Below are 15,107 nucleotides of genomic sequence, written 5' to 3' on the forward strand. Positions count from 1 at the left end.
GAGTTCAAATCTGGCCTCAGATGCTTACTAGCTATGCAATCCTGGGCAAGTCACTTAACCTCTCTCTGTCTCAGTTTTCTCAACTGTAAAATGTAGATAAAAAAAAAGCACTCACCTCACAGAGTTATTGTAAAGATCATGTAACGTGTTTAGCACAGTGCTTAGTCCCTGCCCCCTCCCAGCCAGCTTTATCTCCCTAGGGCCTAGCACAGTGCCTTGCATGTAGTAGGAACCTAAAACAGACTTGGTGAATTGAATTGGCATCTGCTTCGATGAAAGAACGGAAGTATGAAGGAGTAATCTTTCTTCTTCAGACATATACCCTTGTGCTTGGTGGAGGGGAGTAGAGGGAAGGAAGACAAGAGGAAGGGTGTCTTCAAATCCACCCCCTTTCTTAGTTGCTAGTGATTTTCTGAATCTAGGACAGATCCTCTCGTTCTCCAACTCCCAGGTTCCTACAGAGTTACCAAGCTGCAATACAGCCCCACAGAGAGGCAGCATCTGTCCATCCCTTGGGAAGAAAATCAGTCACCCTCACCCTGTCATTGCAAAGGGCAGAACTAGGGATATACACTGGCACACATCCCACAGCACATACATCCTAGCAAAGAGGCAGACAGGGGAGGTCACACTTACAACAAACCTGCCAAGAACATCCCAACAGGTTTTCATAATCACCCACGGCCCTTCAGCACCCCTGCCCCCGGTCCATCGTTATACCAACCAAGCCCCTCTGGCCAGTGCCCAGGAAATAGACAAGCTGGCTGGACTGCTGCGGTCTTCAGGGCCCACCAGCCCTCCCTCTCTCTATGGTTGGGTTTTTCCAGCTGGAGCCTCACTCTCTCTACCGCAATCACTGGAAACCACCACTGTCTACCGCGGCTGCTCCTGCACATCATCTATTTATTTATTTATTTATTTGTTTGTTTATTCGCTTATTTATTTCCTTTTTTCTGTACCAGCGGACCCCTTTGAGTCAGAGAAAGAAACGCTGCAGTCAGGGAGAGGAAAACGGAGAGGAACCTGCAGTAGGGGAGGAGAGTTGGGGAGAGACAGATTGTGCGTGAAGAGGTGGGAGAATCCCGGAGCAGGGGGGTAACTGGAAGAAGGGGTGGGGAGTGCCGTAGAAATTTCCACACATCTCCTCCATCCCCCAACCTCAGCCACCCTCTCCCAGAGCCATGAGCGCTGCTAGACAGAAGGCTGAAAGAAGTGATGGCAACGTGGGCAGGAGGGAACGAGAAACTGAGCTGCGGGACAGAGCCCACCTGAGCCAGGAGCGGAGGCTCAAACAGGCTACCCAGTTCATCCACAAAGACTCTGCTGACCTACTTCCATTGGACAGTCTCAAGAGGCTTGGCACCTCCAAGGATCTGGTGAGACATCCCATGCCCCTACCTTTCCCCTGCCCCATTGGGTCCTTTGCTTCTCGGTCCCAGGAAGGTGCTCAGGTCCATCTCATAAGGAGTGGGGGCCACCAGACCTACTCTCTGAGATTCAACCCTTACTTAAAGTAAGGATGGGGCAATCCCACCAACTTTGGGGTATTTACTTTGCCTGTTTATCAGGAGTCCATTGGAGATAGCCCCTCTATTGGGGAGGGAGAGGGTGGTGAGGACTTATTACTGGTTCAGCATCTTGCCTTTGATCCTAATAATTCCAAACTAGTGAAAGGAGAGTCCAGGCAAGCCTGGGAGGGATGCTAGGGCAGGTGTGGGAGGCCTGAAGAAGAAAAAAAAAATCCCTTCTAAGGTGGAATGCCCCTTGAGATGCCTGGAAGCTTGGGATCAGTAAAGGGGAAGAAGGAATACAAAGGAGAAGGCTGGGACTGACCAATTCAGGGAGGTAATTTCTCCTCTCTCCTGAATTACCTAAGGACCACCACCCTGGCTCTTCAGCAGCCTTTTCTACTTTCCATGCTCCTAGATATCAGAGTTTGGGCTGTCATTTGCTCAGGTTACTGGCCTCCTTGCTTTTCCGTTCTTACTTAGTCCTAATCATTCCTCCCCAGGCTCAGAGGTATTATTTTCTGTTTACAGTCATCGCTTGGAAGAGGCATCTTAGGAAACTGCTGATTTTAGGGGGGAAAGCAGCTGAAAGGGGGAGGGTAAGGGGTTTCTCTGCTTTTCCCGCTGTCCTTATAAACCAGGAAGAAGTCAGCTTTGGGAAGCTCTGGGAAATCTATGTGGACTGGATGATAAGGAATGAAGGGCTGGCTTCAGACCTAGGAAGGCTTATGTCAAGAAAATATAAAGGAATGCAATAGAAGTCACGTCAAAAGAGCTAGAAGAGGATGAGGATGATGGAACCATATACATGGGAGGGCCAGCCCCCTAGCTGCTCCCTCTGTTCCTATCTATACCCCTACTCAATTGCCCTGGAGATATTACCAAATACCTAGGAGAACTGTCAGAACAATTACTGTAACCTAAAAACAGGGATGCTTTGTGTCAGGGACCCCTTTGGCAGTCATGACCTATTGACCCCTTCTCAGAATAATGTTTCTGAATGCATAAATAAAATACATAGGATTACAAAAGAAGCCAATTATATTGAAATACATTTAGTAAAATGTTAAAAACAAGATTCCAAGTTGAGAACCTATGCCTAAAAGGTATTCTAGTGAGTTATGGCCCTCTTGTTACAACTTCCTCCTTACAGAGATGAAAGGAGTGGGAGTTTCTCATGGCCCTTCATGCTCAATCCCTAGGGGCCTTTGCCAGAAGGCCCTGGCTCCCTATTGCTAGAATGTAAGCCAAGAACCCTAGCCCAGAACTGTTGCCAACTCACCAACCTCCTCTGTGTACCACTCAATTTCTGGTCCTTGCCCTCCCCCTCCAAATCTCTTTTAGTCACCAAAGGAAAAAGGTAAGAGGATTCAGATTTCAAATCGCCAAAGTATTTGGGAGGTTTAAGTTGGAGCCAGAAGGAAGGGATAAAGCTACTTATATTTACTAGTTCCCTCCCAGAGATTGGGGCAGGATACTCATTTATCCCATCAGAAGCTATCCCATTCTCTAAGACGGGGACAGGTTTTGATTCATTTTTTTTAGTCTGGATCTGAGATTTCATAAAATTAGGGAGTTTCTGGATAGGGACCGTCTTCTCCCCTTGTAGATAGGCAACTGGGATAGGTAGATTCGTTTAAATAATAGAATTCAGTCATGCTGCTAACAGCCTGCAGGCAACAGTAATACAGAGGGGAACTGGCCAAGCCACCTGATGAAACTCTGGGGCCTGTAGCCCCTCACTCCCAATATGCCTCATTGTTTCAGGACTTTGAGTACTGGGGCTGTATTTTGGAGAAAGAGTTGGGAGGGAAGAAAAAGATAGCATTTGAGCTCTCTACCTAGCCTGGTTGGTGAACTGAATCGCAGTGAGCCATGGGAAAAGGGCCCAGGCATCCGTGGGAAAGGTGGGAGGGAAAGGCTGGGAGACATAAAGGGATAGCTCTGATGCCAGCCCCCAAAAGCTCTTTGCCCTTTTCCCAGAGCTAGTGTTCCTATCAGTCCAGCTGTCAGGGAGCAGCCCTCAGGGGCCTCATTAAACCTTGGGAAATAAACAGTCCCAGGAGCTGGGCTAGGAGAGCAGGTGAAGGGGAGGAAGAGTGAGGGGAGGGAGAAGAGAGCCACTGATATCTCCTACCTTCATAATATTCCCTAATAGCCCAAAGGGAGGGTAAGAAGGGAAGATGAAGAGGGAAGGAGAGTCTTCCAAGTTCAAAACCTATTCAGAGAAACCTCATTCTTGCAGAAACCCTAAGCTGGGGACAAAGCCTCTGACAGAGATGATCCCCGGAATGAAAACCTCCTTGCCTAATTAGCCAGTTTGACCATTGAGATGATTGATGATTAACTTTTCATCATTTCTTCACTGCATTCTCTCCCAGTCCCATTCTACCTGGTTTTGACAGAGTAGAGAGGGAATATGTTTTGGTCCTATGATTCACTGACCTCAGTTACCAGGGTTTTTTGTGTATCCCAGGGAAACTCCATCCCTTTCCTGTCTGTGACTCTCCATTCCTTATTCTTTCCTATTTGTCCCCTTTTCACATCTAGCCTTCAGAATGGGGTAGGGTTAGGGATGGGGAGGCCCAGACACCTGCATTTAACTCTTGCCCTATTGCCTCATGCTGGAGCCAGCAGCCACACAGCGTGATCCAGCGTCGCCTGATGGAGGGGAACCTGGACCAGTTTCTTGGGGAGTCCTCCTTGGTTAGGGGCCAAGTTCATGGAGCAAAGAGCAGTCGGAAAACCAACAGAAAGGAGACTCCAGGTCTTCTTGTTCACTGCAAGGTGAGGGGAGCCCCTGACCATCATCATGTTAACTAGAAGTCGACCCCTCGAAGGGTTCAACTGTCTGGGAATGTCTCTACCCTCTTTCCCTCTGTGCCTCCAGGAGGGTAAGAAGCTCTCCTCAGATTTTTCTCTTAGTCTAGACTCAGAAGATGGAAAGATTTTCTTTCTTCTCGGCCTCTACCACTCCTGCTGCCCCCCACACCTGCTGTTTCCCCCTTGCCCTAATTAAACCTATAGAGTATGTATGTAGGTGTATATATGTACACATGTATGCATACACACATATGCATGTGTACATGGGTATATTATGTATAAACATATAATATACATGCATGCATATTGTGAATAGTCTCCGGTTTTCATTTGTGGATTGTGTACACGTGTATACATGATTGTGTGTGGATTCATTTCAGAGGGCAGGATTATATATCTATATAGGCTCCATTATACACATACATATGTATGTGCATATGTATGTATGTATGTATTCATGCACACAGATACACACATATACATAATTAGATCTGTCCTCTGACTTTTTTTCATTAACACTTCCTTTCAACTCCCCTTTCTATTGAAAAAAAAGAAAAACAAAATCTTTATAACTAAATGTGTCATCAAACAAAGCAAATTCCCATAATGGCCGTATAAAAACAAGCTTTGTTCTGCCCCTTTGAGTCCGTCACTTCTCTACCAGAGGTGAGGTAGCACTCTTCATCATCAGTCCTCTGGAGTAGTGATTGATCATTGCACTGAACAGAATTCTTAAGTCTTTCAAAGTTGTTTGTCTTTGCAAAGTTACTAAATAAGTTGTTCTCCTGTTCACCTTGGTTCAGTTTATACAAGTCTTTCCAGGTTTCTCTGAAACAGTACTTTCCATCATTTCTTACAGCATAATAATATTCCTTTACATTCACATACTATAATGTGTTCAGTTATTTCTTTCCTAATTGATGAACACTTCCTTACTTCTTTGCCATAACACAAAGAGCTGCTACAAATATATTTATGCATATGGGTCCTTTTCATTTTTTTTTTAACTCTTTAGGGCATAGGTCTAGTAGTATGGCATTATTGGGTTAAAGGGTATGAACAGTTTAGTGATGTTTTGGGCAAAGTTCCAAATTGCTTTACAGAATGGCTGGACCAGTTGACAGTCCTACCAAAAGTGCATTAATGAACCAGTTTAAGCAAAGCCTCTGCTACATTTGTTATTTTCCTTTTTTGTCAATTTTGTCAATCTGATAGATATGTGGATAGTTGGAGCTTAACAAATTGTAGAAAGCTCCATCCTCATCTCTGGGCATACAAAGATGAAAAATGATGATGTGGGACTGGAGCTCAGGAGACAGAGCAGGACCAGATATTGTACAAAGATCTGGAAGTCATGAGCATAACAATAATTAAACCCCTTGTGAGTTGATGAGGTCACCGAGGAAGAGAGTTCCTGTCTTCAAGGATCTTCCAATCTAATAGAGGAGTTATGACTTGTACAAATTGTGTAATTTAGGATGAAACAAAGAGAGGCATGAAAAATTCAGAGAAGGAGGGCTCATTTCTGACTGAAACATGAAACATTTAGAGAAGGAAGGCCAATTTCCAACTGAAGGGATAAGGAAGGCTTCATAGAAGAAGTGGCCCTTGAGAAGGAAGGAAAGGATTTTAACAAGAATCCACTGCAGGCATAGGAGATGAAATTAAGGAATGGCTCATATGACTGTGAACATATATATATATATATATATATATGTATATATATATATGGAATATGCAGTATATGAAGGGGAATATTGTGCAATCAGGTGGGAAAGATGTGTTGGAACAAGGTTGTGGCATAATTTAAATGCCAGAATAAAGAATTATATTTTATCTTGTAAGCACTGGGGAATCCCTAGAGGTTTTTGACTAAGGGAATTCAGACCTACATATTAGCAGAATTTTTTTGGCAGGTATATATTACAAACTCTTCACTTCTCCAGGTGGCGTAGTGAATGGACAGAATGCTGGACTTGGAGTCAGAAGGACCTGAGTTTGAATCCTACCTCACTTATTAGCTATGTCATCCTAGACAAGTCACTTAACTTCTGCTTAGAGGCATCACCACATGAGTTGTGCTGCCATTTTGTAGAGACATTTAGAGACAGCCTTCAGGAAAACTACATACAGTATAGGTGATCACATTAGCATGATGTCCCAACCAAATTGGGATGATAAGGATTACTGTGAGAATCAAAGGAGTGATATACATACAACACCAAAGCACTATATAAATATTGGCTCTTATTATAGAAAAATAATTCAAAGTTCATATCAGTATTTACCAGTCATGTGCTGGGCACTATGGTAAGCTCTCGGGATACAAAGACAGAAGTGAAACTGTAGTCCCTGCCTTCTAGGAGCTTACAATTTAGTCTAGAGAGACAACATGTATAAAAACAGATATGTTCAAAGCAGATACAAGGGAAAAGCACTTGCACATCTTTGGCAACTGAGGAGGTGATAGCAGGAGGCCACCCAGCTGGGGCCAAAGCCCAGTAGGATGCCCTTGTGGGGTAGCGTTCTGGCAGGGGCTAACGCTGGCAGCCTGCCGCTAGGAGCTCTTTTTGGTTGTAGGTGCCAAAGTGGGATAAACGATAACAATGGTTTCTTATAACTGAAGGAAAAGAAAGGCAGAAACTAAAAAGGAGAGGCTGGCATCCAAACTAGATTAACTTCAAAGCCATCCCACTCTAGAGGATCTGGCTCCCTTGATAAGGATCAAACTCTGATTGAATTGGGTCAGGAAAAGGCTGAACTAACTGGTTATCAATTAGCAAGCTTGGGCATGAAATTCGATCAGACACTCTATTAAGACTCATGCAATAGAAACAACTGACATAATCCCCAAATACCTTCCAGGAGTTAAAAAAAACCAGGATTAACTAGCTAGCAAGGTTCTTAATCTGCAGTCCACAGATTCCCAAGGGTCTAAAAAAAAAATCAGCATTAACTAGCTAGCAGGGTTCTTAATCTGCAGTCCACAGATTCCCAAGGGTCCAAAAAAAAATCAGCATTAACTAGCTAGCAGGGTTCTTAATCTGGAGTACACAGATTCCCAAGGGTCTAAAAAAAAAATCAGCATTAACTAGCTAGCAGGGTTCTTAATCTGGAGTCCACAGATTCCCAAGGGTCTAAAAAAAAATCAGCATTAACTAGCTAGCAGGGTTCTTAATCTGGAGTCCACAGATTCCCAAGGGTCTAAAAAAAAAAATCAGCATTAACTAGCTAGCAGGGTTCTTAATCTGGAATCCACAGATTCCCAAGGGTCCATGGATAAATTACAGGTGGTCCATGACTTTGTTTTTTCTTAATATTTTGTTAACTGAATTTCAGAATAATCAATTTCCTTTGTAATTCTATGTATTTTATCTTATGCATTTAAAAACATTATTCTGAAGCTTTACCAAACTGCCAAAAGTTGGGGGTGGGGGAATGGAGTAAGGCATGACATAAAACAGGTTAAGAACCCCTGTGCTAAGGGAATGATCTCTTCCTGAGTAAGATTTTCCAGTATCTGACGGGAATCCAAAGAGGCTGGGCAGTATTATGAAGATGGAGCTCATACTGAATCTGCTCTTCAAAATGTTATTCATAGTGCAGGTGCCAAGCAAGAGGGGGATGGCCATGAGATATTCTGACTTCATGTGATCACTTATACCGTATGTAGTTTTCCTGAAGGCTGTCTCTAAATGTCTCTACAAAATGGCAGCACAACTCATGTGGTGATTCCTCTAAGTGGAAGGGTGGCATTAAGGACAATGTGGGGCAGCAGATTCATTCCTTCTGACAAAATCACTAATGTTTGAACACTTTCTGTTCACAGCTGTTAGATATAGCTCTGCATGTCCATTCATCCAATTCTGTCCTTATTTGTTAACGATTGGCTATGATGCAGGGTTTTTGAAAGGATACTTGGATTTCCCCTTATTTTTTTTTCCATTCCTGTCTACACTTAAGTCCTGAAGAGGTGTCTAGTAGAAAACTGTTTAAATGCCCCTGTTTCTGTCAAACAGTAATATTTAGCACCTTCCTAACCTGGGAAGCATAAGACAATACCAGACAAATATCCTTTCCAGGGTTCAGAAGATCCTGGATGTGGAGAAGTTACTTCTCTTTGACTAAAGCTTTTGTCTACTATAAGGGAATAAAGCAGAAGGGTAGAAATTAAAGTTGTATGTTTGCCATGTATTCACAATGTGGCATGACATATTACTGACGTGACAGTCTTTGCAAGTCAGACACTAGAGTAAATTTCATTATGAGAAGATCTAGCCTAAAGCAAAACTGCTGCCTTTAGTGTGTTCCTTTTAAACTAAGGACTTCAGCAGTATGCCAGCACTGGGTACAGCTGTTTACAATGGAAGAGTTTGATGTAATACATTATGCTGTTGAACAAAAACAACAAATGCAAGGGAATTCTGGGGGAAAGGCACTAGCCGCTGGGGGAATCTGAAATGGTTTCATGTATAAGGTGGTCCCTGAACTGAGCCTGGAAGGAGACTAGTGATTCTAAGTGGTAAAGATAAGGAGGGAGCACATTGCAGGCATGGGGGAACGGTTACTGAAAGGTAGACTATAACTAGGAACAGGAAATGGAATATTGTGTGCGAGGAAAAGTAGGAAGGCCAGTGCATCTGTAGTGTTTGTGAGAGGTTGGGACTAGGTTGTAAAGGGCTTTCCAATGTTAAACAAAGGAACTTATATTTGACTCTATAAGTAATAGGGAGCTAATGGAGCTTATGGAGTAGAGAACAAGGTTAGACCTGCTCTTTAGGAAAAATTGTTTTGACCACTTTGTGGAGGGTGGATTGGGTTGAAGAGGGTTGTGAGGCAGGCAGATCAGTTAAGTTACTGAAATAGTCCAGGTGAGAGAGTTTAAGGTCCTGAGTTAGAGTGATAGCTGTGTGAGTTGAAGAGAAATAGATAGCTATGAAAGAAGTTGTGCAGGTGAAAAGGATGAGATTGGGTTACTGATTAGTTATGTGAGGTGAGAATGAGGAGTCTGAAAGCCAATACTAAGGTTACAAACTTGGATGACAAGAAGGATAGTTGTGCTCTCAACAAAAATTGAGAAATTTGGAAAAGGGGAGATTTTGGGAGAAAAGACAAGTTCTGTTTTGGACATGTTTAATTTGAGATATCTATAGGACATCTGATTTAAAATGTCCAATAAACAGTTAGTGATATGGAACTGAAGTTCAGGAGAAAGACCATGGCTACTATGTAGATATGGGAGTCATTAACATAAATAATATTGATAATGATTATTATGGAATAGTGTTGTGCTATAAGAAATGACAAGCAGGATGATTTCAGAAAAACCTGGACTTATATGAACAGATGCAAAATGAAGTGAACAGAACCAGGAAAACACTGTACACAGTAACAGCAATCTTGTATGATGATCAACTGTGAATGACTTGGGTACTCTCAGCCATATAATGATCCAAGATAATTCCAAAGGACTCATGATGAAAAATGCTATCTACTTCCAGAGAAAGAACTAGAATCTTCCAGAATCAGATCAAAGCATACTTTTTAAAACTTTTTTTGTCTGTTTTCTTTGACAACATGGCTAATACGGAAATATGTTTTGCATGACTGCCCATGTATAATCTGTATCAAATTGCTTGCCTTCTAAAGGAAGGATGAAGGGAGAAAATTTGGAACTAAATACAATTTTTAAAATTAGTATTAAAATTGTTTTTACATGTAATTTAAAAAACCACCCATAACATTGATAAAAACCATATGAGCTGATGAGGTCACCAAGAAGGAGCATAGCAACAGAAGAAGAGCAAAGGACAAAGCTTTGGGGTAACACACCCCCAGTTAAAAGATGGTATGTACGATGAACCCTAAAGGAAGACTGATAAAGAACACTCAGCAGAGGGGAAGAATCACGTCAGAGCAATGTCACTAAAACTCAGAAAAAAGATAGTATTCAGGAGGAAAGGATGGTCAAAAGTGTCAAATGTTTCAGAGAGGTCAAGGAGGGTGAGGATTGAGAAAAGGCCATCAGGTATGGCAATTATGAGATCACTAGTAGCCCTGGGGAATGAAGTTTCAATTGAGCATGGAGTTTAGAAACCAGCTTTCTGAAGTTTGTGACAGGAGAATAAGAGTGTAGATAGCTTTTCTAATTTACCTGAGAAGGTGTGTATGTGTGGGGATAATCTGCAGGCAACAGGCAAGGATCCAGTAGATAGGGAGAGACTGAATATTAGGGAAAGAGGGATGATTGTTGGGACGATCTTCTGGTAAAGAGGGCAGATGAAATGAGGATTTATAATAACTATTAATATTTATAAAGTGACTTAAGGTTTGCAAAGCACTTTTTTTTATCCTCACAACAACACTTGAGAGGTAGATGCTGTTATTATTGCCCTTTTTTTTTTTTTAAAGGCAATTGGGGTTAAGTTAATAACCCTGGTTAAGGATTATTATTGCCATTTTACAGATGAGGAAATTGGGGCAGGAAGACATTAAGTGACTTGTGTAGGTTCACATAGTTAGTTATGTAGCTCAGTTCAAATCCAGGGGCCAGTCTTCTTGATTCCAGGTCCAGTGATCTAAACATTGAATCACTTAGCTGCCTTGTAGTGAGGACAGCTTTGGTAAGAAGAGTCACCTCTTTATCAGGGCTGAAGTGAAGGGTTGTGAGATGTAAAGGAGATAAAAGGGAGTTCTCAACACAGTCATTTTTTTCAATAAACTAAAAGTAAGGCAAACTTGTGAGAATAGGGCAAGGGTGGTATGGGAGGCTTAAGAGAAGGTGTGTGACAGCTTCTCTGGAAAATAGAATAGAGAATCCATTAAGAAGTCAAAGGATTGCCTTCCTATACTGAGGGCCTGGTTGGTACTGTAGTGGGTAAAGGCAAGATCAAGGGTGTGACCATCCTCTGTCTAGCTGGGTGAAGTAGAGGAGTCAGTTATGGGAGCAGATTCAGGAAACGGGAAGTCTGGGTATTTAATGGAACATCAATAACATGTATGTTGAAGAGGAATTGGGGTGGAGAGGAAGACAGCGAGCCAGATATTGAAGTACTTGAGAAAAAACAGAATCTAAGGATCTTGGAGGTAACAGCCACCAAGATCTATATTGGATGATAAATTTAGATAGAGTAAATGTCAAACGAGGAGAGGTAATGATGACAGACAGAAATGGCTGATGGTGGGTAAATCAGGAAGTTATCTGTGGCAAGTGAGGAAAGTACACTGTGTATATGTGTGATGCACATATATGTAAGAGATTGAACTCACTCTCTATCTCCAAATGATGTGTCCCTACCTGACCTTAGGACTTTCCAATATGAAGTTTCTTTCCCAGTAGTTCATTCCTCTTCCCAAATAGAGACCTTTCTTTCAGTTCCCTAAATATCCATCTTCCCATCTTTTGATTCCATATCCATCTTCTGGTTCAGTAGTTCCTAAATGTGTGATGGCATGGCATTCAGCTTCTTTTCCTCTTCTCATCCCACCTTTTTATGTGTACCAGTCCTGGCTTTCCCATTTTAATCTTTTTTTTCTTTCATTGAGGAGTCAATTAAATTCCTCCACCCTCTTCTGAAAACGAGAGCATTGATTTGGCAGGGGGTGGAGGAGGAGAGAGGAATGGAGGTAAGGGAAGTTCCTGGAGTTGACCCCAACTCATTCAGTCCATTTGGATTCCTCTCTCCCAGTGCCGGGACCAGGTATTAAGAGTGGCAGTGGATACAGGTACTCAACACAACCAAATCTCTGCTAGATGCCTCAGTCGTCTTGGGTAAGAATATGATTCCCTGAAGGTATGAGGGGGTATATAGTAGACATGCCATAGCCTCAGATACTGTAGGACTCCAGGAAATGGACAGCAGACCAAATGATTGGCGGGAGGGATGACTAATAATTGGGTTAGCCATAACCATTGCTTCTCTACTACAGGCTAGGGGAGGGGGCCCTAAAAGCCCCAGGTGGGAAAAAGGCTTCTGGTCCCCTGACCCATGTGGAGCAGCTGGAGCTTCAGTTAGGGCAAGAGACGGTGGCATGCTCTGCTCAGGTGGTTGGTAAGTTTGGACTTTATCAGATTCTCCACTTTCTCTATCTCTTCTTCCATTCTCTTTTTGTGGCAAAAAAAAAAAAATCCCATGAATTATGCTTCCCATCCCCTACAGGCAGGGCACTCTGCATAGGTGTTCCCATTGTTCTTATTCTTTTTTTTTTAATTAAAATTTTTTTTTTAAATTTTTAGGCAATTGGGGTTAAGTGACTTGCCCAGGGTCATACCACTAGTAAGTGTCAAGTATTTGGTCTGAGGCTGGATTTGAACTCAGGTCCTCCTGACTTCAGGGCCAGTGCTCTATCCACTGTGCCACCTAGCTGCCCTACTGTCCCCATTCTTTCACAACATTTCTAGATCTGGGTGATGAGTTAAGTAGCGATACCTTTGGGGTACCTGCCAGCTTTTTCTATGCCCCTTCCATTCCTACAGATGACGAGAGTCCTGAATTTTGCCTGGGACTGCAGACACTGATATCTCTCAAGGTAAGATAGGAGAGGGTGGCCTGCCCTGTAGCACCCGGTGCATGAGTTTATGCCCTGGAAGAAGAAATAGGGATTTGGGAGGTGTTGGTAAGAGGAGCCCTGAATGAGGACTCAGAATTTCTAGTTTCAAAGCTAAGCTTCACTTCCTCAGATACTATACTATTTCCTGGCCTGCTTTCTCCCAAGTAAAGTGTGAAGGTGGGACCTAGCCCCCTCCCAAGATGGAAATTCAGAGTAAGAGATAATCCTTCTAAAATAGAGGCTGGAAAGAAGTGGGTGGGGGCTGTGATTATCATCTCGGCTGAACAGAGAAGATAAAAGGGTGGGGGAAAGGTAGACACAGAAAGTTTGGGTGAAATTGTTTTATGGGAAGAAGTCTGTGGATGAGGAGGAGGACTCACTCCCTGTAGCTTTTCCATGTGGTGGTTCAACTTCCCATTCTCTTTCCCAATAGTGCTGTATTGACCTGGAGCATGGTATACTACGGCTGAGATCTCCCTGCCCAGGGCTACCATTCCTGCCCTTCCACCAGGAGCCTAGCCAGTGACAACAACCACAATTTATCCCCAGGAGAAAACACAAGGCCTTAGGGGAAGAGTCGTAGGCAGTGGAGGTGCTGCCCATCACCCTGACCCTTGCTCATATGTTTTGTTTGCCCACATGTATTCTTTGCTTTTTCACCAACTTATATATAAAAGGTTACATCCTAAATAAATTGGAGGAGCACAGAAGTAAATACTTTTAGCAACTATGGATTGGGGAAGAATTCATGACCAAAGGATAGAATCACAGAAGATAAAATGGACAATCTTGATTATATAAACTGAAAAATTGTTATACAAATAAAATTAACGCATTTAAAATTAGAAGGGAAAAGGTTAACTGAGAAAAAATCTTTTCAGCAAATTTCTCTAATAAAAGTCTGATTACAAGATACATAAGGAATTGAATGAAATATAGAACAAGAGCCATTCTCAAAGCATATGAATACGCAGTTCTCAAAGGAAGCAATTCAAGCTTTCAATAGCCATATCTAATCGATAATAATTGGAGAAATGGCCTCACTTTTCCAGGAGATAGTTCTCAGAATGCTAAGGAAAATCTTGAACTGAGGTTTCTTGTCCTCCGTAACCACCCCTACTCCTCAAATAGTTTTCTGTCTTTTCACAAAGGACAGAGCCCTGGAGCAAGGATGTCACAGAAAGTGGTAAGGCTACAGGGGCACAAGTCTTGAGGTTTGGTATTGTTTGAGTTGACTTGCATGATGACTGCCAGGTCCCCATCACTGATACCCAATATTGTTCCTTAACATCTTAACATCTGCCACACCATCTGGGTCTTCTTGTTCCTAATGTCCATGACCTAAGTGCTACATCTCTTAGTTTCTCCATGGGGGATGCTCTGTCACTCACCAATCCCTTTGACACCCACCTTTCTAACTCTCTGCATATCAGCTCTTTAATAGCTGTTTTTTCTGGAATGCCAACCCCACCCCCTGATGCCCAATATCGATCTTATGTTGGTCCCTAGATTTTACTTAAGTATCAACTCATTTGTAGTTTACCTTTCATCCCTCAACTGTTTTTGTAACCATTAGTTGGTCTGGCATTAGACAGGATCGTTATTGGCTTTTTTACTGGTGACTTTTGTTCTTTACACTACAGTCATTTCTTAACATCCGTCCTCCCCTAAATGCCTACCATAGATTTCCCCTTTAAACAAAGAAAGCCTTTAGGTAAAATCCAACCAATAAATTGACCCTTCAATAGCTTATGTCCCTTACCCTCCACGGAGAGGAGGGAAGAATTTTGTTATTAGCCAAACTCGTTGCTATAATTAATGTTTGGTTGCATTTCAGTATAAGTTTTATTTGCATTATTGTAGTCATTGTGTATGTTATTCTCTTGGTTTTATTTTTTGACTCTTTATCAGTTCATACAAATCTTCCAACTTTTTTCAAATGTCTCACATTGGCTATTTCTTACAGCACAACAACATTCCATTATATTCATATACTACAACTTCAGCTTTTCCAATTCCAATTGATTGGCAACCATTTTCTTTCCAATTTTTTTGTTGTTGGTTTTTTGTCACCACAGAATGTTACTATTATTTTGTATAATATCTATAGGATCTTTCTGTCACTAACTTCCTTGAGGGTGTGTGTGTGTGTGTGTGTGTGTGTGTGTGTGCATGCCTAGTAGTGAGATCACAGGATCAAAGGGTATGAACAATTCAGTGATTGCA

General features: G+C 42.3%; 1 protein-coding gene and 1 pseudogene across 4 annotated transcripts; both read left to right on the forward strand.

Moving 5' to 3' along the window:
- The first annotated feature begins 642 nt into the window (after positions 1-642).
- Positions 643-14,815, forward strand: NRIP2 (nuclear receptor interacting protein 2). Of its 4 annotated transcripts, XM_021001623.2 has the most exons (7): positions 677-1,071; positions 1,164-1,376; positions 4,143-4,295; positions 12,020-12,102; positions 12,261-12,382; positions 12,808-12,860; positions 13,315-14,815. In XM_021001623.2, exons 2-7 carry the CDS (start codon positions 1,182-1,184, stop codon positions 13,405-13,407), a joined length of 699 nt encoding a protein of 232 aa, XP_020857282.1. In that variant the 5' UTR covers positions 677-1,071; positions 1,164-1,181; the 3' UTR covers positions 13,408-14,815. The 4 variants fall into 4 exon arrangements, with proteins under 4 accessions (XP_020857283.1, XP_078012124.1, XP_020857282.1 ...); XM_021001624.2 differs by lacking the exon at positions 13,315-14,815 and adding an exon at positions 13,012-13,303 and having other exon boundaries at positions 643-1,376; XM_078155996.1 differs by having other exon boundaries at positions 677-1,376.
- LOC110218663 (serine/threonine-protein phosphatase PGAM5, mitochondrial-like) lies at positions 4,321-8,143 on the forward strand (annotated as a pseudogene).
- Positions 14,816-15,107: the final 292 nt, after the last annotated feature.

The sequence above is a fragment of the Phascolarctos cinereus genome, unplaced genomic scaffold (assembly GCF_003287225.1).
Source record: "Phascolarctos cinereus isolate Bilbo 61053 unplaced genomic scaffold, phaCin_HiC Scaffold_1;HRSCAF=81, whole genome shotgun sequence".
Lineage (NCBI taxonomy): Eukaryota > Metazoa > Chordata > Mammalia > Diprotodontia > Phascolarctidae > Phascolarctos > Phascolarctos cinereus.